Below are 26,744 nucleotides of genomic sequence, written 5' to 3' on the forward strand. Positions count from 1 at the left end.
CATATTTAATTTTATTTGTTATTTGTATTAGTTTTCTTGATTAATATAAAATTTATTCATACATGAAAAGCAACACATCACAATGGGAACATATCAAAGGGTTTGTGTACACCTGCTATTAAAGTTTTTCTAACTTCTTTTCCTAAAACATCGCTTACCTCTCAGATACACACGATAATACACAATACACTGAAACAAGATAGCTAAAACAGCTGTATTTTAACTGTCTTTCTAACTGAAATATAATTAGGCTAAACAAATTGCTTATGCTATAAGAATCAATTTTGCTTAGCAACAAATACATTACAAAACCGAGACATCTAGTCTTAGATTTTTGTAAATTGGGAAACGACCATTTATGTATGAAACTTAAAGCAATATATTTTCGTTTGTTATAAACATATATGTTAAGTATTATTAATGTGGTTTTTAGAAGTGTTTTAGTAAAGTAGGATATTGAAATTCCACACTTGATCTTGTGCATCATCTATATACTGTGTCTAGATAACACAGGAGGTGTACTATAGAGATGTGGAAGTTATACAAAACAAAAAGTGCTCGTACGTCACTGTGAAAATTCATCATTTTTTTGAAATTACAAATTAAAACTTAGAAGCTATCATAATTTGAATTATATTTAATGCTAATTATATTAGCATACATTAATAATAAAGTTATTGAATTAAGTGTTGTAAATAACACTGTGTAAGATGTTATAACACAGGGGAGTGAAGCTAAATAAATATAGTTAAATATTCCCTTTCAAAATTAAGAAATTCAAATTTATTTAATGTAAAATTTGAGCCACGAACAGTATTTTAATGCCAAATTTATTAATATATGTTGAAGATAAAATAAAAAAAAATTGAAGATTAAATATAATTATGTGAAAAAAGCTATGGCAAACAAACTTTGAACCTTCCATGTTTGTAAGGTTAAAGTTATGTTTGTCCTCACGTCAGGTAATATATATTCAGGTATATATTATACGTTTTCTTGCTCTTCACTTGCTAACAACTGTTTTGTGAGTACGCAAAGGACAAACACTATGTCCTAAACTACGTAAGGTTTCATGTGGGTTTGGTAATGGGCTAGTGTACTTGACAGTGATGTGAAGGTTTAATCTTCTAAAATTTATTTGTTAACCCTAGTTTACTATCTTTCTCAACGTTTTTACTACTTTTCTTAGTTGCTAATTGCTCTTAATTGAAAACAGATATGTAGCTCCTGCTTTTTATGTGACGTAAGAGTGACCAGATCTATTAAAAAATGTAACATTAGAGATATTTCAGAATTTTTAGCAGTTGTGGCAATACTCCAGATTTGTCCAACTGCTCAGCAGTATATTACCTCTTTCTAAGTTGTTTGAGTTATTATTACTTTGCCTCCAAGATAAGTCAAATATTTATCATTCGCTGTAGTGGTTTGGCCCGGCATGGCCAGACTGTTAAGGCACTCGACTCGTACTTTGTGAGTCGCGGGTTCGAAACCCCGTCACACCAAACATGCTGGTCCTTTCAACCGTGGGGGCATTATAATGTGACGGCCAATCCCACTATTCGTTCGTAAAAGAGTAGCCCAAGAGTTGGCGGTGTATGGTGATGACTAGCTGCCTTCTCTCTAGTCTTACACTGCTAAATTAGAGACGGATAGTTACCTGTTTATTTAACAGAGGTAAGTGACTGTTTTTTAACTTACCACATAAAGACTGGAAGATCCAGTCCAGGAGATGAATTTTTATTTATTATAACAATCAGTGGTCCTTTGTTAACAGTTAGTATCAAAAATATTTTTAAAATGAAACATAATTTACGATCACCTTTCCACAACTGGTTGGAGACAATGAAGAGGATTATAGACAGGACGTCGTGAGTTTGAGTACTCGTACCAGATCCGTAGTGTAGTCTTTGTTTGTCTTCATTAAATAATCTTTTGGAAAAAGATGCTGCTTGTAACTTATTTACAGGACTGATCTGATAGACGACTCATCTCTACTTTTCAATAGAACTACCTTAGCAGACACCTTTGGCTACAAGGCAGATTTGTTAGATTCTTGCAGTAGAATTGTCTCCTGGATTATTATTATGAATTCATAGCTAAATTTATTTTTTATTTTTATTTATTCTTCGTTTGTTATGATGGTTTACTCTTTTATGCTGGCTAGAAAACACATAATATTAAAATTTCATAAATACGTAATAGCTGTTAAATGTACCTTCAAGTTTTGATTGATACATTTTTCCCTAACTGGTGTTGGCTCTTTATTATATTATATCATATATACATGCTATGAAACTATAGATTAAATAAAGGTAGAAACAAAATCAGAGAGAAGTTGACAAACTGAACTACTAATCATAATATTTATAAATGCTGACAGCGAGCTGTCTTATAAATGTTTTATTCAATTTATTTAAGTATTGTTTAACTAACAAGTCATATCCAGGAAGGGAGAGTCAGTGCTCCGCATCTAGTTTATCTTGTTTGTTGCCCATCTCAATTTCAGAGCTTGAAATCCAATTTTCCTTCCGTGCCTTCACACCGTGCTTAAGAATTGGATTTCCAACTGTAGATCTATCTTAGGATCAGTAGTGTCGCATTTTATTCCTAGATAAACAGTTTACTGCTTCAACTCTAAGTTGTTTTTATCGACAATAGCGTCAAACTTAGATAGACTAATTCTAGTCTTCCTCTGGCCTCTAATTTTTTTTATTTTATTATCCTACCTTCATAGTGTAATAGTTTTTTTTTATTTTATTGTCCTACCTTCATAGTGTAATAGTTCCTGAATCCAGATATTTAAAGCCATGTTTGTTTTTCAAAATAAACACATGGGATCAAGATAATTACCTTAGCTTCTCTTTGTATTAAAATAAAAATCTAAACACTTCAGCCAGCTGGTTGAAATTTGTAGATGTGAGATGTTTCAATTTGTCTTTCCATTCTCTACACATGTCTATTCTGTTGATGTAAACATCTCAGATTCAAATTGATCCACCATCTGTTGAAGGATTTACCTGTACGTGAAGATGATTCTTCTAATCGTATACGCATATTTTATGTTACAAGATCTGTCGTATTCAACTCATGAATTTTTATTTGTGAAAACTGCCATTGATAATAAACGTTATTACAGAGAAAATGTAATATTTTGAGCATTTTAAAATACTTATATTTCGCTTGTAGTATATAGAAGTAACACGGAAAAGGGTTTCGAACATAAACTTTACGTATTTAAAACAAATACACATGAAACAGACATACATTACGAACATTTTAGGTTATTTTTTTCTTAAAACGTTCTCCTTTACAGACCATAGAGTCTAAGAAAATAAAAAATAACTCTGGAGGAACTTATGTACATGAAATTTTCATATCCGTGGTTGTTAACGTTTTATACAACACATTTATATATATATATATAGGTAGATATATTATTTTAAGTACAAAAAACTAATGTTAGATGTTTATTTTTCAGAAACACAGTTATAGTTTTTAAACGTCATTTAGGGTTAGGTTAGACATCTATTTAGTAATCATTGTGTCGATTGGTGTATCGAAAGACCCAAGGCTCGAGCCCAAGGAATACTGTTAAACATGCTTCACACTTTGAAGGATAAAGATGTTATAACGAATCCCAATATTCTCTTAAGAATACTCTAGTAGATGGCATGTATTTCTAATTGGTTGTTATTTCTTTGATCAGCAACTTAAAATTAGGGATATCTCTACTTGGGCTTTGAAAGTCTGGCTTAAACACTTAGCAATATATTACATAAGATGTCATAAAGGTTGAAAACACCAAATATTCTAGATGTGTAGGCTTAAAATGCTAAAAATTGGGTTTCATTACTCGTGATGGGCACAGCACAGATAGCCCACTGTGTTGCTTTGTGCTTAAAATAAATAAAATCAACAAATGTTATTAAATCTGCTGTTCTCGAACTAGTTTACTCTATATATGAATATGTTTCAGATTACCAGTGTGTTAAAAAGTAAACACATATTATATATGTTACTCCATTAGCTTAAGTCACATGAAAAAAAGAATCTGCTATTTGTTACTTTTGAATTTCGCACAAAGCTACTCAAGGGCTATCTGCGCTAGCCATCCCTACTTTTGCAGTGTAAGACTAGAGGGTAGGCAGCTAGTCATCACCACCCACTGCCAACTCTTGGGCTACTCTTTTACCAACGAATAGTGGGATTGACCGTCACATTATAACGCTTCCACGGCTGAGAGGGCGAGTATGTTTGGTGTGACCGGGATTCGAACCCGTATCCCTCGGATTACGAGTTGAACGCCTTATCCCACAGTTAATAAATTAATAAAAAAAATCTGATAATCTGTTCTTTATTTCTAATTAAAATAATTTTTTATACTGAATCACTGAAAGAAGTATATTATAAGAGATAATAACTGTATTCTTCATAGAACATTACTGGAACAAATGGGCGTATTCTGGGTTTTCAGGCTCATTGACAAGGTCTTGTTGCTAAATTTGGTTTTATCCAAATACCTGTAGCATCAGAGTAGATGGAATCACTAAATGGTTGTGTCCTTGACACTAAAATATATATTGGAAAAATGAGTCATCCATTTTAATTGATATAAATATTAGTGTTTGAATATTTAAAAAGGAAACATTTTTACGACTAAGCTTAGTTCTAGTTATATTTGTATGTAAGCTGAAAATGAGTCAACAATAAATAGGTTGGACTGCGGAGCGAAAGTTTTGGATTTCGCAATTTAACGCTGCTGAACACGCTCAGCTGTGGGAGCGTTATAAAAGTAAGAGTAAATCGAGTTATTCGGCTTAAACTACCAGTTAAACTCCTGTGGAAGCGGAAGCTGTCTGGCTAGTTACCTTCCCTCTGGTCATTGATTCATACATAATTAGGGACAGCCATATATGAACCGTAGGAGCTTCTGGATTCATACATAATTAGAAACAGCCATACCTGAATTGCAGGAGTTTCTGGCCTGGCTGTTTAGTGCATGTATTGTATAAGGTGCTATTCTCCAGATAAAATATTCCAATTCTTGAAAGATCTCCATAACATTGTGTTCATGTTGAAATGAATTTATTTTTTATTTAACTTTAATCGACTCAAAATTAACGAAGTACCTAGACTCATGGATCAGACCGATAATATAAATATGTTTTACAGCAGTTTTGAAATATTATAATTCTTGAAACTTCATTGGAAGTCTGTTGATTCTAGCAGAGTTTGTTTTGTTTTTTTTTCTTATCTTATTGTCAAATTAAAATTGCGTGTGATAAACAAAACGAATGTTTGAAATATATCTTTTCATCAAACATTTTGCAAATAAACGTTTATTTGCAGTACCATGTTAATTTATGTTTTCTTTTGGATTGAAGTATGTTTTGTTATGGTTATCTGAGGCGTCCTCCAGTGGCACAGCAGCATGTCTACGGACTCACACTGTTTGTTTTTGAATTTCGCGCAAAGCTACTCGAGGGCTATCTGCGCTAGCCGTTCCTAATTTAGCAGTGTAAGACTAGAGGGAAGGCAGCCAGTCATCACCACCCACCGCCAACTCTTGGGCTACTCTTTTACCAACGAATAGTGGAATTGACCGTCACATTATAACGACCCCACGGCTGGGAGGGCGAACATGTTTGGTGCTACCGGGATTCGAACCCACGACCCTCGGATTACGAGTCGAACGCCTTAACAAGCTTGGCCATGCCGGCCCCTCACACTGTTAAAAACCGGGTTTCAATACTCGTGTTGGGCAAAGCACAGATAGTCCATTGTGTAGCTTTGCGCTTAACTACAACCAACTATCTGAGGTTCAATAGGGTTATAGGTTTCATAAGGATTAGCTGAGAATTACGTGTACTTAGCTACGTTTTGTTACGGTTATACGTTTCTTCACGATTTATTAAAAAGCTTTTTGTTATACTTACTTCATATAGTATTTTTAAGCGTTACTTGAAATAAGCTTTGCCAGGTTTTCTTGAATTACGTTTATTTAGCGCTACTTAATACATTTTGGCAGCGTTACATGTATTGTCAAGGCTATTTGAAAAACGCTTTTTTAGATTTTCTTGAAGTATCTTTTGTTAGGATGAGTTGAGGTATGTTATTGAGGGTTAATTTAGATATATTTTGTCATGGTTCATTAAAGTATGTTTTGTCAGGTTTACTTAATATACGGTTGTTTTCTTTCTTCGAATTTTAGGATTATTTGAATTGCGTTATATCTAGGTTACTTAAGTTAGATTTTGTTAAAGTTAATGTCGTACGTTGTATTAGAATAAGTTTAGGTACGTTTTGGCAGGGTTAGGGAAGTAAGTTCTGTCAACTCTTCTTGATTTTTGTTTATTTAGGGTTACTTCGTATATATTTTATCGCTGTTACTTGAGGTAGATTATTTAGGAATAATTGAGGTATAGGTTTTTTCAGGATTATTAACTTTGACATCACATATCAATCATATATTTTTTTCTATTTGGTTTTAGTTTTGGTTTTCATAAGTATAGTTATTTGTAAAATTATGTTTGTCGTTGATTTGAATAAACACGTATACTACTTCACAAGAACTCACTTTTAAGGTCAGGTGGTTTGTTGCCTAACTAAAATTTATTTTTTGCTGAGTTCTCTTTTTACGTCTCACTTTTTTCTTTAAGATGCACCAAGTTTCTTCTCATGCTGAAAATAAGTATTCCAAATTTAAAAGTAACTGACAAAACAAACAAAAAGACTATAGTTAGAAAAGACACAGAAGTAAAATCTTGAACTGTGCCAGAAGCGATAGTAAAGAGAATCTTTCGAATAAAATAAAGTAGTTCATTTTAATCTGAAGGTAAAAAATTACAACACTGAAACGATTATTGTATTTATAAGTATGTTTTATTAATAATAATTTAGTTTTTAGGGTTAATAATAATAACATCAAAACCTACTTCAAGATTTCGTTAGTCCTAATGTTGAGTGACATAAGTTCGTGCTTACATTAAACATAAAAAAGGCTAGGCATGACCAGGTGGTTAAGGATTTCGACTCGTAATCTGAAGGTCACGGGTTCGAGTCCCCGTCACACCAAACAAGCTCGCCCTTTCAGCCGTGGGGGCGTTATAATGTGACCGTTAATCCCATTATTCGTTGGTAAAAGAGTAGCCCAAGAGTTGGAGGTTGGTGGTGATGACTAGCTGCCTTCCCTATAGTTCTACACTGCCAAATTATGGGCGGCTAGCGTAGATAGCCCTCGAATAGCTTTGCGCATAATTCAAAAACAAACCAAACCGTTAGTGAAAATACGAATATGTATATTTCCACTCAGTCTCAAGGATTGTACTGTAATTAAGTTGTTTAAATTGACTGTCTGTACTTGAAAGCATGGAAAGTTTATTTATATAGTACATGTAAACATGTCATCAACTTATGGTTTCAGTGTTCTTATTGCTGAGAAACATATGATATGATAAGCATACGTCAGAAACGTTATGGTATATTGTTGTCTCAACGGTGGTTTAGGTAGTATAGATTATTTCTGCCTGTTTTCAGAGATGGACGACGATAGAATTCGAAACTTTTCTATTTCAGAAAAAGGCAAAGTCCATCAAAATATATTGATTTTAAACAATCCACGTGATTTACAGTTGTATATTTTTTGTTTTTCCTGTCCATAACGGGCATATTTTATTATTCCCTCGTTAAAAAATAGAGATCTATATGAAAAACAAAAAACTTTCCAGCATGATAACTGAAATAAGACAAAAAACATTCATTAATGCAACCGTTTGTAGTATTGTTTGTAAAATACGAATCCAGTGGAAGGCATAACTGTTTGAGATTTTGTACGTTTCTTGTGATGTTAGGTTATATAAATAATTACGAGTGACTGAGTGTTGGGAATTAAACACGAAGCTACACAATGAATAAAATGTGCTCTTCCAGGGGTATCGAAGCCCGATTCCTAGAGGTGTGACTACGCAAATAAAAACGAAATGTAATAAAAGAAAACTATAAAGATTCCATTAAATTGAGTTAAAATATGCTAAACTGTAAAAAGCATAAATTATAAAAATAAATGAAGTTAAAAATTAATATTTCATTAGTGTTCACTGACATTATTAATATGACGTTAAAATGTTGTTTGTTTGTTTTTAACTTCGTTTGTATGTTTCACTTCTTCATTTTACATTGAATAAAAGTTTTTAAATAATGTAATTTAAGCGCTTACACATTCTTTCAACGATAAAATTATTTTTAAAAAATCTTTAATCTTTTATATTCGGTAATTAGAGCGATTCAGATAAGTTAATCTTAAGAACAGTTAGCGAACAAACTGCGATTATTATATTCTGAACTGGCGAAGTGTAGTTTTAAGTAACTTAATGGTATATTCCGTATAAGCGCATAAATGCGAATACAGCAGACGAAATTAAACAAATTCACCATGTTTAACTATTCATAATTTCTTATAATAAATTTTATGATGCAATATTAGACAAAAGTGTACATAAACTTAAAGTAATGTTATGAACAAAACAGTGACCTATCACGACTGTGAAATGAAAAGTCAGAAATAATATTTGAATCACATTCACAACGACTCATGCATCTAGTATGACCATATGTGAAGTCCGAGTATCTTATTTCCCATGTTAATGCAGGTGCTATGGTATCAAGGGCTCAAAACTTCGTGTTATGTTCGTCATCACTTGATGTTGACAACTATTTGTGAACGTCGTGAAATGGTAAATGCTGTTTACTAGATTTCGGAGTGATGTTTAAATATAGGTCTGGAGACAGCAGTTTAAAACAGCATTTGTAATTACGTTGTTCTAATGAGAAGAAGATTTGTGCGAAATTCCAAAACAAACAAACAAGAGTTGAGAATAAAACCTAGAACTCCGAGTGCATTGCTTTTCGAGAAAAATGATGAAAAACAAAATATGTAGTTACAAATATCAATACTTAATGTTTTCTAAACATTCTTCATTTTGTATTCTTCTCGATATGAGAGAGCAAACAATATTTTGAAAAAACACATTTGATGCGGATAGTTAAGTGATGCATAAGCATTAATATATCAAAAAAATAGCTTTTAGATTGATATTTAACGATTTTTTTTTTTGTTTTGAATCTCGCACAAAAACAACTCGAGGATTATTTTCACTAGCTGTCCATAATTTTCCAACGATAGCCTAGAGAAAAGGTAGTTAAGTAACCATACTCACCGCCAACTCTTGGATCACTCTTTTACCAATTAATAGTGTGATTGGTCGTCACATTATATCATCCACATGGCGAGTATATTCGAGCACTTTAACTACCAGACCATGCCAGGCCTAGTATTTAACCAATTACAAACGGGAAGGACTGTGTACTATCTATTTCTATTTCATAACCTATAAAAATATAACATTAGTATGATTATATTTCATGTTACTACTAGCTGTAGTAGTTTAAACAAACTAGTGTTGTTAATGAAACATCTAGCACAATCATTAAAACTACTATGTTACACAATGAAATAATTATTTTAAAATACTCGCAAATCTAACATACCATCCTAATGAATACACAGTTTCTTCGATAAGTGAAGCCCTTCTCGTTACGTTTTCCTTCCGAGAAATTTGAGCATTCCATAATATTTAACTATAGTCTTGAGTGCGCTGTACGAAAATGATTGTAAACTTGCATATCACCAGCTCACTTGACAAATACAGCTGATATAAGTCGCGGGAGAACATAATGTATCAGAGCTACATTTTGACATTGGTGTTTCAAGGGTAGTGTGTTATCAGTATCGCATTTGAGAAGATCTGTAAAAACCATTTCCGACGAAAGAAATTCATACCTTCGGATTACAAAAGTGTTTTTAGATTGGATGTTTTGAATTTATAAGACGGAAGACATATACAGGACATCAAGAAAGAAAGAGAAATGTCGATCAGTTTGGAGAAGGCCTCTTTTGTAGTAGTTTTTTTTTTTTTTCAAAAAATATTACATATAATCAGAGAATAAAAATGTTTTTAAATGGGAAATATAGAATTTTTTTTAAACCTGAGATATTCCCTGTAGTTAATGACATTAAAAAAAATTAATTTAGATCAGCTTCAATATATACAATATTTTCGTCAAAACAAACGCATCAACTTTCCTTCTTTGATATCCTTGGTACGCAACAAGAAAGGGTTGGTTTGAATATGAACTGTATCGTTTGAAAAAAAAACATGTTTTAACGGTTGGATTCTAAAGTTATTACAAGTTAAGATATCAGTTCGCTGTGCTCATAAAATAACCAGTTCAGTTCTCGCAGGAAACAAATGTCATTAAGGTAGTTTTAAACATAAATGGTTTTCCAAATTTCCAAATAATAGTGTCACTTATAGACGGTTAACAGTGTCAAACAAATAATATTTAATATTCCAAAACTAAATATATCTTTTGTATTATTACGTAGAAGTTATCTGCGCCAAAGCCCAAGAAGATACTAAAAAAACATCTAAACTGATATGTAATTTTGCCCCCAGCTAGCTCGTTGGTAAACCTAAAGATTTATAACATTAATATAAGGTTTTCCCATCCGCGATGAGAACAACACAAATAGTTCAAATGTTATTCCAGTTCAATCACTAAGTAGATAAAAGCATAAGTAAACGAAAATACTAATTTAGTGATGAGAAATAAATCAAACATAAGTGATCACGTGCTTGGTGAACGTGTTCAGTACAGTCACACGTCACTAAAGAACGTGACGAGAGCCTGATTATATGTATTAGATATATATATAGAAGATTAATATTCAGAGTCAAGTAGAATAAAACAAAATCAAAATCAAGAATTGCGTTAAGGACTGATGCAAAAATTAATATTTAATGGATTTATTAAAGAAACTCTAAATAGAATTATTAAATTATTCTGTAATAAATATAATAATTTATTAAATAAAAATAAATAAGTAAAAATGAAGGAAATGTGTGTTTCTCTTATAGCAAAGCCACATCGGTCTATCTGCTGAGCCCACTCGAATGGAATCGAACACCCTTATTATAACGTTGTAAATGCGTAGACTTACTGCTGTACTAGCGGTGAGCATTAGGGAAATAAAAAGTGACATCCAATTGAGTAATTAGCGGTAAGTTTGCCGACTTACGAAACTAAAACATGGGGGGTCGATTCTGCGCGGTGGACAGAGCACAGATAGTCCAACGTGTGCTTTTGTGCGAATAACGTAAACTGTCTAAACATAAATGTTTAAATAAAAATGATTACACGTAGAGATATTTGCAGTAATGTTGAAACACGTGAAAACTACTTGGCTGTTGCTGCTGGTGTATTTTAGAAAGAATTAAAATTAGGTTTGTTTAGTAACAACTGCATTGTGTTTCGTTGTGACGAAACTAAAAACCCTAAATTTAATAAATACAAGGGTTTTGGCTATAAATGATATTAAAACCTGCAGCTTTCCAATGGCGACGTAAACCGTTTAATTGACAAACTTTCCTGCACGGGCCAGACTCTGTTTTTCCACATTCACAATCACATCCTAAGTTTCTGTTAAGATCACAAACTTGAACACATTTTCTTCGACAACCTTTCTTGCATCTTTCGCGACAAAGGTGTTTTTCCAATCCACTGGGTAGGTTTTTACAGAATCGGTGACAACGGTTCTCGCACAGTTCATTGCACCTTCTGGTACACTGTTGTTTAGTAAAAGGCTTAGAATCCCGCTCAGCAACATTATTCTCACAATTCTCTTTGCACTTGTCTATACATCTATCGCCGGAACTAGGAGAGCAGTCTTGTTTGCACTTTTTGTTTTCATCAGAATCCTCGAACTTCTTATTGCAGTGTTTCTTACAATTACTTTCGCAATTGTTATCACATCGTTTCTTACAATATCTTTCGCCTCCATCGTCCCAATATGAGAAATTGTTACTTCTACCTTCTAAAACAGTTTCGTGTTGGAACGCGACAGGTTTTTCACTCTCCAAATCCTCTAGTAAATCGACTGTTTCATCATAAACATTATAATTATAGTAATTATCTTGAACATAAAACTCACTGTATCGAAACTCAAAAATATACTTTTCTATGTGATATTCCAGTAAGACGTCCATCTCTGGGGAGTTACTGAAGTCATTCAAATCTTGAACTCCTGTTGATATGTCTTCATGGGTCATAGTTTTAATAATTTTTGTAAACGGAAATGTCATCTGCCGTGATGGTGACCGACGGTCTCGCACTGAAGCGTCGTGTGAACTTTGAAAATTTAAAACGATTTTACCAGTTGTTCCATTAGCAAATCCTGCCATCTGGCGACCAGCTGCGAAACGAGTATAAATACCATCACTCCGGGGCCCGACACCGCTCTCATCTAGTAAATCGTTACTTACAAATGATAAAGTAAACGGAGAAATTGTGGCTAAAAAAGAAAAAAACAAACAATATTGATCCATATTTTAACTAGTTATTTCGAAAGTTATTCAATATAGCTGTCATAATCTAACTACTTTTCCAAATAAAATAAAATGTATACTGGTGAAATAATCAATCATTATAATATGAGATACAAAGTGCGATGTAGCTACTCAAGTGCCATACATGTGCAGACAAGCATTCAAAAGTGTCTTTAAAGACTATGTTTTTAATCATTGACTTCAAGATTTGATTTGATTGAAACATAAAAGGTACATGACTCACATGTTACCACTCCAGTGGAAGATAACCCTACGCCACAGAATCGATCACCAACGTTTCCTAAGCTTTTTCTTCCCACTGACCCGGTAGGGATAAGTAGATATGCTAATGTGCAACACTGGGCACCAACAGCTGGCTTTTTTCCTGGACCAATATCAAAGTCCTTACGACTTTCCCCTCTGTACTGGAAAAAAAAAATACTATTTTAAAAGAATAATGATCGTTATCATAATTATAAAACAATAATGATCAGTAACTTCGATTTCTGATTGTTTAGCCCCCCAGTGGTACAGTGGTAGGTGTGTGGCCTTATACTACTAAAAACTGGCGTTCAGCTGTTTCTAAAATCGTATTAATATTTATTCTCACTAAAATTTGGATTATGTTGAACTCTCAGCGCCATCTACTCATTAACTTTTTTTTTCGTATGACACACGTAACATCAAAATACCAAAATTATTTTTCTTTCATTTCCATCTTATTTTTCTACAGTATTTGCTCTATGTTTACTAAACATGCGCCATCTGTAGGTACGATATTTTCAGCACCCTAGTTATTTCCTCGCTGGTCTGGTTGGTCAGAATATATTCTATCGCAATAATTGAGCAAAATAATGAGTTTATTTATGTTTTTTACACAGAAGAAAAAATAATTACAAGATAGCATTAAAGTTTCACCACGTAGATAAATATACTTACAGTAATGGAACAAAAACCCAACTCGCGTCGAACACACATTGTGTAGGAGATGTCATTCAGGAAATGGACACCATTTGGTTGTGGGTTGTAATTAAAACTCGTTATTCTATTAGTTGTACCTGTGTAGTACTGCAAACATCCAACAGGTGCTGCAAACAGAGAAAACAGCACAGCTATAACTGATTACTTCCATTGCAGATTCGAATTTCTTTTTCGCGCTTACTTAAAATCACAACTAAAGTTAACGTGAACTAAATAACCAATGATATTAACTCACACCACACCTCATTGTAGTACATGAACTAATATTAACAATAAACGTTAATGCATTTCATTTTATTGTTTTATTTAGATAATTGATCAGATTATTTTTACCCTAGGAATTCGTTTGTATTTGTTAATGACTTATGTGTTTGGTATTGGCGTAAATCTACAGGAATTGAACCCTGGGTTTTAATTTTATAAGTCTGTAAACTTATCGTTGGTCAGCAAGGATGACTTTATTTGTTCAGTCAATGCTGCAGTCTAAACCATTATGTGTGTGAATTTGTTTAATAACGATATTACAACAACCGAACTAAAAGGGTAAACTTCCTGTGTACATTTTTCATATAAGCATGCGTGTCGACTACTTTTGTTAACTCTTTCTCTGTTGTTTTTTTTTTTGTATTTGGCGTAAAGCAGCTCGAGGTATATTCGCACCAGATGGTTAGGGCGTTCCATTCGTAATCTGAGGGTCGCGGGTTCAAATCTCTATCACACCAAACGTGCTCGCTCTTTCAGGCATGGAGACGTGATAATGTGACAGTAATAATGTGACAGTAAATCACACTACTCGTTGGTAAAAAAGTAGCTTTGCAAATAATTAAGAACAAACCAATACTGTTATTAGTAATATTAATATCACGTGCTTAAAATATTGCCACACTTTCGTAACTTCCAGTTCTGAAGCTTCTTTTAAACTTCAGTTAAACCTGATTTGAAAACACAAGTTCTTTGTTGCTGTGTCATTACATTCTTGGACACACTATTGGGTGGTAAGTGGAACTTCAACTTGAAGGTTATATAATCTTTCTTGCATCAAAAATAGATCCATATAAAGATTAATTCTACTCGAATTTGTAATTAAAATTTGACTACGTGATAACTTATATCCCTGAGGTAAAATTATTAAGAAATTCCATATATATCTCAGTAAAGTAAAATACTGATTTATAGGTATATATTTCAGCGTGTCACTTTGGTCGACAGCTATATATATATATACCATTTAACGTAACTAAACGACTGTAAATTAAGTGGGAAGTTCATACTTTTTCGTGGTACAGAAAGAAATGGTTGAAACGAATGAGAAATTGAATTCAGTGTCGCTCAGAACTAAGTAAAATATAACTCGTAGAAACGCCATTACAAGAAAGAATGACTACCAGCTATAACGCTAGGGTGAGGATATATTTCTTTAGCACTTTAGTTATTTCATGAAATCGTGATTTAACAGTTGCACAAAGGTTCGCAATCGAGTTTTAAAATGTGAAACGTTTAACATTTGTGATAATGTCACAATAGATTAAAATCAGGGATGGAAAAATATCTGGAGAAAAAAAGAGCAGAGAACATAAACAGAAAAAGAGACGAAACTATATTTGTTTTTTGTTGCAAAACAACGAGTTATCGTAATCTAAAAAGTATTTGTAAGACGGATTTTAGAGCAAAGTCCACTGGGGCAAATTAAAATATGCTTAGTTTATTTGTTTTTAAGTTCGCCCAAAGCTACACAAGAGCTATCTCTGCTAACCGTCCCTAATATAGCAGTGAAACACTAGAAGGAAGGAAGCTACTCATCACCACCTACCATCAAGTCTTGAGCTATTCTTTTATCAACGAATAATGGGATTTATCGTCACATTATAACGTACCCACGGCTAAAAGGGCGAGCATATTTGGTGTGACGGGGATTCGAAACCGCGACCCTTAGATTGCGAGTAAAGCGCCCTAACTACCTATCTCATCATGCCAGGTCCAGGCCTCCTAAGTATGATTTGAACTGTTTTCTTTATAGTTAAGCAGGAAGCTACACAATGAGCTATATGTATTATGCCCACCAGAGGTATGGAAACTCTGTTTCTAGCGTTGTAAGTTTGCCCACATAACGCTGTAACATTGATATGCCTTAACAGTTTTATTGGAAAATGTTTGATTTAATAAATATTGAGAAAAAAATATTTTCCTGCAATTTCAGGCACAGCAATAAAGTGATAAGCCTAAAACGTCTTGATTTATACAGTATGTTTTACTGTTGTAGTTTCTACTCCTAAGAACTTCCTAGTAATTCCCTGGTTTCAGTCATTTTACAGTTGTTCTTCTAGTATGTCCAAGCAACTTTAAAAATATCGTTATGTCTAATGTTAATTTTTACCACGTGCTGGAGAATCACAGGGAATCTGTAAAACCTGGATCGCCCACTTTCGAGAGAAAGATTCCGGAGAAACACGAATATTAAGAATTGCCTGCTGACTGAGAGTTACGTCCACGAACACTGTTGATAAAGAAAAACATAAGACGTGAAATTAGCACTGTTTATCTTTATAAAATATTCCGAGTTTTTCAAGGAAGTAAAATCTATGACAGAAACATTGAGCAAACCACAACGGATAAACGTTAACATATTCTACCTGTACACTAGTTTACACTAGCCTAAGATATTCAATGTAGGCAAATAAAAATTGTGTCTACATATACTAGATAGTGAGACAATCATTATACAACGTCACCTGACTGAACAGAATTTTTCAGTCGTGTTAAGAAAAACTCTTATCCGTCGTGACTAGACTGGAAACTTTTACAAAAACATAGAAAACGTTAATAATGTTTCTCACAAAATATGTAAGAAAAATTCACTTTATGCGGAAAAGTGAAAACATATAACGTAGATAAATAAAAAATAAAAGCTCGCAATCAAGTTTTAAAATGCGAAGCTGACATCATCTGTGATAATATATATTTGACACCATAAACTTCAATAAAACCATTACAGTTCAAAGACAAGGAAGAAAAATCTATGAATAAGAGCACGTAGATCATAAAAAATATAAACAATGAGGGAAACCGGAACTACATTTCTTTCAGCAACAAAACGAGCTAGAGCATTCTTACTGAAAAGTAAATTTAAACCTGTTTGTGATCTCTTAATGTCCATTCTATTTTTGCATTAGTCACTAAGAATAGCACCATTATTATTATATATTATTATTATTATTATTATTATTATTATAGAAGGCTAGATGCCATTACCTTTCGGAACTTGATATGACCTGGTATTGAACTTGCCAATTGCCAGGACTCGTGTTTTGCATACCGTTGCCATAAAAATTATCTTTGAATTTTGGAGCCATCAATGCGATGTAAGGGTGACGGTTTGTTTGTTTTTTTGTTGTTGAATTTCGAACAAAGCTAGATGAGGGCTACCTACGCTAGTCGTTCCTTATTTAGAAGTGTAAGACTAGAGGGAAGGCAGCTAGTCATCACCACCCACCGCCAACTTTTACATTACTCTTTTACCATCGTGGAATTGACCGTGACATTATAACGCCCCCACGGTTGAAAAGGGCGAGCATGTTTGGTGCAACGGGGATTCGAACCTACACCCCTCAGATTACAAGCTGAACGCCTTAACCAACTGGTCATGCTAGGTCAAGAGTAGCGGACAAATTGCACTGAGCCGTGAGGTAATGGAAGTGCAAGAGTTGATGTGGGTGCTGCAAACTAGGTGTCTTTTATTAGCCTATCAGTTCAAAATCAGAGACGATCACATGCAAACAGCTGTATGTGTAGTTTTGCATGAAAATCCTGAAATTACTTCTTTGCTTTCTGGCGGCAAGTAATCCAGGAAGTAACTATATTATGTTGCCTATTTTCATACTATTGTGGAAATGCAAATTTAGTTTTCTTTGTAAAGAAACTCGAATTGTCATAACACGTAAAAGGATTAAGTTTTGAGGCCTGAGGAACTAGTATTAAACTTAACTAAAAGCGCATAGTACAATAACAATAATACATCATCTGAACACTCACCATGTTGTCCAGAGTTGTCTCCACAGAGCGAGGGCACCTTGCTTCCTCCTCTGTCAACATTCACAGTAAACACATCGTCTAAACACTTGCCACTGCTCGGTCTTTCAGTTCTAGGTGGTGTCAAGGAGAAATGGAAGAAGTCAAGACGGAGTTGGCAGACATTTGAGTCAACATCAACAACCGTTTGGCAAGATTCTGGTCCCAAAAAACCTTGCGGAAAATGTGGGTTTCTGAATATTGTGCCATTGTAAGTTATTACATCTCCACAGGTTGCGCTAACTGAATATAACATATATTTATAGAATGAATTAGTGATGGAAATAAATTATCTTTTTCTTTGCTTTTTAAAACATATATAATACAGTGATTCAAATATAATGATTACTTTTATAACCAGAATTAGTTAGATTAATGTATATTAAGGACAATAATTTCTTAAAGCTGTTGAAGATTCACAAAAAACTTTTAACCATAAATAAAAAACATAAGTTTATTGAACAAGAGATCAACACTCCAAACTGGACACTATTGTACTAAAGACGACACTAAATTCTGCTCTTTCTAATGAGTGAGTTTACAGTTGATGTTTTCTTTTGTGTTCCTTATTTTTCGCGTGTGTTTCCAATCACAACAATAACTGTTTTGAGTTCGATCAGCTTTCCTTTGTGTGTTTTTTAGAAATAGGTTACTGAGCCAAGACTTGCAGTGAAGTCTCTTAGACGCCCTTTCTCCAGTGCTCAACTTGTTGACCGTGTATGTTAATACAACCTTAAATATAGATCATATTCGATGTTCTTTATTTAACTACGTTTTCCTTTGGCCCAGCATAGCCAAGTTTAACCACCTAGCACTCGACTCGTAATCCGAGGGTCGCAAGTTCAAATCCTCGTCACACCAAACATGCTCGACCTTTCAGCCCTGGGGGAGTTACAATGGCACAGCCAATCCCACTATTAATTGGTAAAAGAGTAGCTCAAGAGTGGGCGGTGAATGGTGATGACTAGCTGCCTTTTCTCTAGTCTAACACTGCTAAATTTGGGACGGCTAACGCAGATAGCCCTCGTGTAACTTTGCGCGATATTCAAACCAAACCAATCGTTTTATTTCTTCTTTTTTAATTCACTTTCATCAATTTATCTTATTTTTAGTTTCTAACTCAACAACGCATTAGTCTTTATTCCTTTGTTTGTCTTCAGTAAAATAATGTTCAGTTTTTGTTTAACTTTTAGCTGTGTATTGTTCCTTTTTCTCCATCTACAAAGAAATAGCTGCAACACACTTTCTGCATGATAAGTTCACAAAATTCAGATAACTGTGTGCTATGTATATATATATTATTAGTAAAATCTTTAAAATTAATTGAGTGGCACTTAACTTACTTGAAATGATGTTCGACTAAATATTTCTATTGAAAAATAGATAAAAGAAAAAAAACCGAAACGTTATTATTATTACGTATTCCTCCGCATTGTTTACACATTTATTCGACCTAACAACATAAGAAGCACACAGAGCGTATAGTACATGGCGCCAATGTATACATAATTGACCGGACTATCTTCCTCAGACGTCAATGAAAAACAAAACAGAAAACAAACATAATTCAACTTAAAGTAAAACCTAACAAACACACTAGTTCTAAGTACTTAAACAAGTGACGCCGAGTAATACTGACAATCAGCAGTTTGCATTCTTTCAGTGACGTATAACACCACTAAAAACTAGATACTGTGTGATTTTCTAAACTGTCGAGATCCATAAAGGATTGCAAGTTTTATAGGTAAGTAAACAACTTTAAATATGTTAAGCTTAGTTGTTTCTTAAACTTCATGTTGTTATTTATATCTTACTTTAAGTTGGGCAATGATTTATTTCTATTCATTTGAACTATTGAAGCTGGAATACACGCCATGAAATAAGTTTTTATATAATGTATGGTTATCTGGTGTAACTGCATAAAGCAGTAATCAATTACGTAGAAATTACTGCAAGGAGTCCACTGAAAATAATTATTAACGAGCTATTATTGTTTTAAATATGATTACACCTAACTCTGAGCTCAACTGTATTTTGTTACTTTCACTCAAGTAAACGAAGCTTCAGACTCAAATTCTGATGAACACTGGCTACTGAATGTGTGAAAAATCCTGAGGAAAAAATCACTACATGAAACCTATGGAAACAACTATACTCTTCAAAAAAAGAAACGCAAAAGGCAAAATATGAGACAAATTGTTACCAAGTTTATTCCAGGTAGTTCTGTATGACATATGTGAAACTTTGCACATTCACTGCTGAACATCCAAAGTCTGCAAAGGCGAAGTCCACGCTCACTAGGTGAAGTTTAACGTCACTCAACGTCAATAACGAATATGCCCCCCGTGAGCATCAATAACTGCTTGGCATCTCCTGCCTATGGAAGCGATGAGATGACGAATCACATCCTGTGGAATGGCTGTCCACTCAGCCTGCAAAGCTGCTGCAAGCTGAGGTAGAGTCTGCGGTTGAAGTTGTCGCCGTCGCAGACGTCGGTCCAACTCGTCCCAAAGATGTTCGATAGGGTTTTAATCTGGTGATCTGGAGGGCCAGTGAAGAACGTTGATGTTGTGGTGTCTCAAGAAGACAGTGGTTGTCATGTTGAAAAACGTCGTTGACGTTCACCATGATGGGTTGCACATGGGGCTTAAGAATCTCGTCGACGTATCGTTGAGCCGTAAGATTCCCTCGAATGTGCAAAAGGTCTGTTCTGGCATTGTAGGCGATGGCAGCCCACGTCATGACGCTGCCACCACCAAATCTGTCAACTTTCTGCACACAGTTTGCTGCAAAACGTTCACCTCGGCGACGGTAAACACGGGTCCTTCCATCCTGCCTACGAAGCATAAAACATGATTCATCGCTGAACCAAACATGCCTCCATCGTCGATGAGGCCATACCCGATGTGCCCGAGTCCACTGCAGCCGTGCTGGACGATGTTGCTGGGTGAGGATGACGCCTCTGACTGGACGTCGAGGTCGGATTCCTGCATCTCGTAAACGGTTGCGTACTGTCTGATCGGAAATCCTACGCAGTCCTGGTATGGTTGAGGCAGTAGACGTCGCAGTGGTGGTCCTATCTCGAAGGTGACGTAACTGGATGTTGCGATCTTGTGCGGGCGTAGCCACACGAGGTCTGCCAGATCGTGGACGGTCACGAGTTGATTCATGTTGTTGGTGACTATTCCGTAGCCTTGTGATGGTGCTTGGGTGGACATTCACAGCTCTGGCAACATCTGATCGAGATTCGCCTGCTTCCAATCGACCAATGGCGTTGTTGCGTTGTGCTTCAGTCAGTCTTGGCGTAACTGTATTGCGTGTCGATGGCTTAACACTGAGCTATGAAAACCGAGAACCCGTCACTTTTATAGGGGATTTTGCACATGTTGCACTTGCAGAACATGCAGATCTCTCAAACAAATTTATTGGACACGCATGCGTTTTGGCGAAAAATCCGATGTTTTCAAAGTGCACAACTTTTATTGTCATTTTGGTCTGACAATCAGTGCCTTAACACGTGTAACATCACATACTATGAGCTTGTAACGTTATTACATATATTTCTCTTTAAAATAACAAAAATATCCCTTTTGCGTTTCTTGTTTTGAAGAGTATAAGTCGCACAACTGTTTAAACATCGAGTGATTAATTATCCAAAAATATACTGAAGTTATTTTTCTGTAGACTTTTAATTTTGTTTCATCCAGTACACAAAACATTACGTTTCGAATAAGGTATTTTCATTGATACCTGAAGACTGATTGAAATCTGTGGTGTGTTGCTGTTTTTTCAAGACAGTAAAACGTTTCGATATAGACAAGAAACAAGGGTTTGTAAAAATTGATAAACTGGCAAAAATAGTATAACATGAAAATTTCCTCTACAACAAACAAGAAATAAACATGATTTTTGAAGCATTATGTCTTGGTGATCATTGCATTACATTACTTATAGTACAGTAAGTGGCATTTGTTCTAACAGTATATATTTCGCTGCAAACTTTAGTTTCACTATGATTAACTTATTAAGCACATGTCCCTCGCTGGTACAGCGGTAAGTCTACAGATTTACAACGCTAAAATCAAAGGTTCGATTTCTCTCGATGGACTCGGCAGATAGCCCGGTGTGGCTTTGCTATAAGAAAACACACATTAAGTGCATGTATATTTTATTGAAGGCAAATTCTCAGTCATTCAACAGTGCTATTTTGCCCGGTAGGTTCATGACTGGACAGTATCATAGAGTGAGATTTTTTTAAACAGTTAAGCTAAATGATATTTTATTTTGAAGAATATGGATTTTTAAATTCTCTACATAATATGTAACGTAATTGTAAACTACTAATACGAAAGAGAACTTTCCAAACGAAAACGTTATTGTGATATAGCTGGACACGACAAATGACACCATTAACAAAGATGATAAACGAAGATTCATAATTTACGAAGGCTCACAGCCCAGAAGTTCACAAATTTTAAATCCGACTGTTGTTTCTATGAAAAAGATTTACGAATAATCCGAAACTACAGAAGATTCATTTTACCACATACCTGACCACATATTCACTGAACTTTCGCGTCTTTAGTCTGTTTAAAAATATTCTTTGAATCTGATATCTGCGCACGATAGAGAGTTTCTAAATAACTTTTCGAAGTGTGTGGTTTTAAGATTTACCTGAACGTCACCTACTATCAACGATAGCAGAGAACGCAGAGCAACGTACTTAAATAATATGATTAACCTCCGTATATATTTTGTCCTTTATTCTTTCATAGAGATGTAAGCTCTCAAGTGCCTTTCATGTGGTTTGCAATAGAAGCGTCAAATTTCATATCACATAACTAACACGAAGAGAAACGTCCTTCATTAAGTGTACACGCCTCATATAGTGATGATTACTTATATATTCCATTACGGTCCAAACATTTATGGATAATGTTAGTGTTTATTGTTCCATGTCTTTGAACTTGAACACTGAGCCTTTGGGTATTTTATCGGTCTTACTTAAAACAAATACAGTGATTTACAATGTTTACTTACAAACACAACATTTCTTAAAGTCGCGACGTCCACCACTACGTTCTGTTCTGCAGTTCCCGTTCACTTGACCACCTTGTTTAAGGCAGTAGCTGGTAGTCATACAGATCCCGTGTTTGCTCAGGTTAGAAATACAGTTAAGGTTCTTCGGATTCACTATTTTCTGTGTATTTTTAAAACCCAGTACTGAAAAAGAATATAATTACATCACTCATTATATGAGTATTTTATTCAGTAATACGTACATATTTATATGAACATACATGCAGCTGGATGACTTACCTTTTAAAACAAATTTGTGTTTGTTTTCTTCAGTAATACATACACACACACACACACACACATATATATATATATATAAACTTGTAGATGAATGATTACCCTTTGAAAGGATTTTCTTACGAACATCTGTAGTTTTCTGAAAACCGTGACGCGTGTTATTCCTTTCTCCAAATCATATACGAGACTCACGTTGTTATTTCAGTTTTTTTTAAAGCATGAAAAATGATAAATTTAAAACTGTAAAAATCTAGATATAAATAGCAGGAAAAATTGTAAATTGTCTTATTTGACCATATTCTAAAGGAATGAGTCATCTATTATTCTGACAATGAATCAAGTCTGTAAGTTTTGAAGTAAAGGTTGCTTATAAGATAGACAAACATCGGACTAGCTTAAATGTTCGGAAATACATTTTAAGTATTTTTCCAAAAGGTTTCACTGCAGTAATTATGTGCTGATTTTCCAATACTATACTACAAATGAAATAAAAATAATAAGAAAAAATGTGTTAAAATGATCAAATATGTCAAAGTAAGAAGAAACAATACCGGAATTAAACTGAAAATTATAAAATATCAAATTATATTGTCAAATGTGCCCATAAAATATCAAATTATATTATCAAATGTGCCCATAAAATATCATTATATTGTCAAATGTGCCCATAAAATATCAAATTATATTATCAAATGTGCCCATAAAATATCAAATTATATTATCAAATGTGCCCATAAAATATCATTATATTGTCAAATGTGCCCATAAAATATCAAATTATATTATCAAATGTGCCCATAAAATATCAAATTATATAAAATATATCAAATTATATTATTGTCATAAAATATTAATTATATTGTCCCATGTGCCCATAATATATCAAATTATATTATCAAATGTACCCATAAAATATCAAATTATATTATCAAATGTGCCCATAAAATATCAAATTATATTGTCAAATGTGCCCATAAAATATCAAATTATATTATCAAATTTGTCCATAAAATATCAAATTATATTGTCAAATGTGCCCATAAAATATCAAATTATATTATCAAATGTGTCCATAAAATATCAAATGATTTTTTTGCTTCTGAAACGATATTGTTTCTGATATTCATATAAAAATAATTGTTTAATGGAATTATGTTCAGAATTAAATAATTAAAAAAAAACTAAAGAAAATTGGATACCATCGCTCATAAATGATTCCAACAAAGCTCCAAGTGGTTTGAACAGTTCTGAAGATTTAAATTAGGCCTAAATATATTAAGTATTACTGCCTATAAGTTTTTTTATGGTACTCATAATTCATCAAACGTAGTAAAAATTTAAAATATATATATATTAAATACTGAGAACATTTCACTAGATAATAAAAATAACTTAACATTTTGTTTAGATTTAATTACTTACGTCGTGATAAAATTTCAAAGCTTCTTCCATTTCTTCTGTTTTCATTACTTTTCTCTCTGTTCGTTGTGTCCGACAGAACATTTCTGTATGTTTTATTGACTGAAACCATTTGATTTTCGTTTCTGACAGATCTTTGTCTACTGTTTTTTCCATGTCAAAAAAACTCCTTTCATCAGTGGCAACTGTAGTCAGGAGAGCTGCTGTAACCACGAGCAGCACCACGCCAGAAAATATCTGAGGAAAAAAAACACCTCAGATTAGTATCAATATCTTTTTCCTGATACGTACAGTAAACACGTATCAAAGACTTCCTATTACTTTGGTTTAAAAAAATCCTCTTGAAAATAATAAAAAATTCTAAAGAAGTGTGTTGCATATATATTGTTCATTAACCTTAAAAAGAGTATACAATGACACTGCGGTTAGTTAATGGTAACCGGATTTGCGGATACAGCGTTCGCGCCCTGTTAAAGAAAAAAAATCGTGCTTCGAGTGTTGGGGTCGTGAGTGACTGATAAGAGTTGGCGGTGGATGCTATTGGTTAGTTTCCTTCCTTTTAGTTTATCAGTTATTTCAATCGCTAACAATAGATGGAAAATTGACAATGTTTATTACCTACCGTGAATGAACGTGGCTAGTTACCAGCAGAATGATCATTGGTCTAATTTTTAGGAAACAAACGCTAGAGGGACAATGATTGTTGTTGTTTTGAATTAAACACAAAGCTACTCAATGGGCTATCTGTGCTCTGCCTACCACGGACATCGAAACCCGGTTTTTAGCGTTGTAAGTCCGCAGACATACCGCTGAGCCACTGGGGGCTGGGACAATGGAACTTCAACATTTAGTGAGAATTCTGTTAAGAAACGAACTTTGGTCATGGTGTCAAAGAGTTAACACAAGAAGAGCAATGATACAGGCTAAAACTTCACTTTATATTAAAAACGGATTTTTATCATTGTACGATTTTTCCCAATTATTCCTAATTTGGAAGAGTAATCCGACTGTCCTAAAACGACGATCTGGCATGGTCTTAAGCTACTCTTTTAGCAACGAATAGTAGGATTGACCGACACATCATAACGCCCCCACAGCTGAAAGAGCGAGTATGTTTGGTGCGACGGGGATTCGAACCTGCGACCTTCAGATTACAAGTCGAACGCCTTAACCCACGTGGCCATGGCGGACCAATGAGAAGTATGATTGAGAAAGTTCGCGGATATTATTCACAAAGCGAATCAATCAGAAAAGACTTGCATTTTTTTCATAAAACACGGATATTGTAAACGGTCAACAGCATAAGCAGTGCTCCGTCTCATTTGAAAATTGAAGTCAGCAAAGGGTTTTAGTTCTTATTTTAAAAATAATTATGTCTCATAATATTATGAAGCAATTTATTTGTTTATTTGCCTCAAGTATTTAATATACAACAACATTTCATTTCAGTATTTATATTTTTATCATTATAAATAATAATTAATTGTACATATGTTACAATCTATAATATCATGCCTAAAAAGCTAGAAAGAGACTTGGTTGTTGACACATAATGACATCAGGTGACAATTTCCGCGTCAATCCTCGTGTCAGGAACGCAAAGTTGCTTACGTTATTAAAGCGCAATAATTATCTGTTAAAAGTTTAACAATAAACGTAACGATTCAATTAAGGCAAATGATCTGTATGTTTTATGTCAAGATTGATACGAAATAACTTTTCACTATCAAAGCCCTCTGTGGAATCTAACAAATAGTGAACTACAAGAATCAAGAAATCCAATATTGTTTTTTTTTTAATGTTCAATTCTATAATAGAGTTATTAAAGGTTACTTACCTTTTCGTTTACATACATTATATTTACTTAATATTAGATATTTGTCCTAAACAGTTGCTACCAGACCGTTTTATACAAAGCGCGATTCTGCTATTACACTAATTGCTTTATACCTTAGAAAAACCAACTGCCGATTGGCTACCAAGACATTCGTTCGTGTAGTGGTATTAAATTTTTTGCAGCAAGCACCGCCTTAGGTGAGTCAGTCGATTTGATATGCAACTGGTATGTTAACTTGTTCCGTAACCTTTCAAAATACACGTTTTGAGAGTCATCTATTACTTTATAGCTCTCCTCTCTCTCTTGACTGGATTTCATTAGTTTAAAAAACAACAGTTTCAAATATTGCGGCCATATTAGTTCATATGAATCATATCTTCTATAGATATTTACAAAATAAAAGTTTATTTACGGTGGTCACTTTTTGAACTTGTTTACCAGTGCGTAAAACAACATGGTGACATGGTAAACAACGCTGTGCGTAAGACAACATGGTAACATGGTAAACAACGCTGTGCGTAAGACAACATGGTAACATGGTAAACAACGCTGTTTTATTTCTCTTCTTAGTCAGTGTTTTTTACATATTTTATGTCTAATCTTGTTATGAACGTGGCCACAAAATAACTGAGTTTCCTTCAACAACTCCACTGGTGTTCAAAATGAGATACCCAAACACAATA

General features: G+C 34.0%; 2 protein-coding genes across 2 annotated transcripts in view; both read right to left on the reverse strand.

Moving 5' to 3' along the window:
* LOC143237256 (neuromedin-U receptor 2-like) overlaps positions 1-11,403 on the reverse strand; it is a 35,022-nt gene extending 23,619 nt beyond the window's left edge. The window contains exon 1 of the mRNA XM_076476310.1: positions 9,547-11,403. The gene's annotated coding sequence lies outside the window, so the exon portion shown is untranslated. The remainder of the gene's footprint in view (positions 1-9,546) is intronic.
* The window catches only part of LOC143237255 (uncharacterized), a 77,455-nt gene extending 51,320 nt beyond the window's left edge, over positions 1-26,135 (reverse strand). Inside the window, exons 1-8 of the mRNA XM_076476308.1 lie at positions 26,062-26,135; positions 24,228-24,461; positions 22,530-22,712; positions 17,454-17,732; positions 15,799-15,918; positions 13,383-13,531; positions 12,688-12,868; positions 11,441-12,409 (exon numbers count right to left, since the gene is read on the reverse strand). Of these exons, the coding sequence (XP_076332423.1) occupies positions 11,441-12,409; positions 12,688-12,868; positions 13,383-13,531; positions 15,799-15,918; positions 17,454-17,732; positions 22,530-22,712; positions 24,228-24,336 (1,990 nt within the window). The 5' untranslated portion in view covers positions 24,337-24,461; positions 26,062-26,135. The remainder of the gene's footprint in view (positions 1-11,440; positions 12,410-12,687; positions 12,869-13,382; positions 13,532-15,798; positions 15,919-17,453; positions 17,733-22,529; positions 22,713-24,227; positions 24,462-26,061) is intronic.
* Positions 26,136-26,744: the final 609 nt, after the last annotated feature.

The sequence above is a fragment of the Tachypleus tridentatus genome, chromosome 13 (genome assembly GCF_004210375.1).
Source record: "Tachypleus tridentatus isolate NWPU-2018 chromosome 13, ASM421037v1, whole genome shotgun sequence".
NCBI lineage: Eukaryota > Metazoa > Arthropoda > Merostomata > Xiphosura > Limulidae > Tachypleus > Tachypleus tridentatus.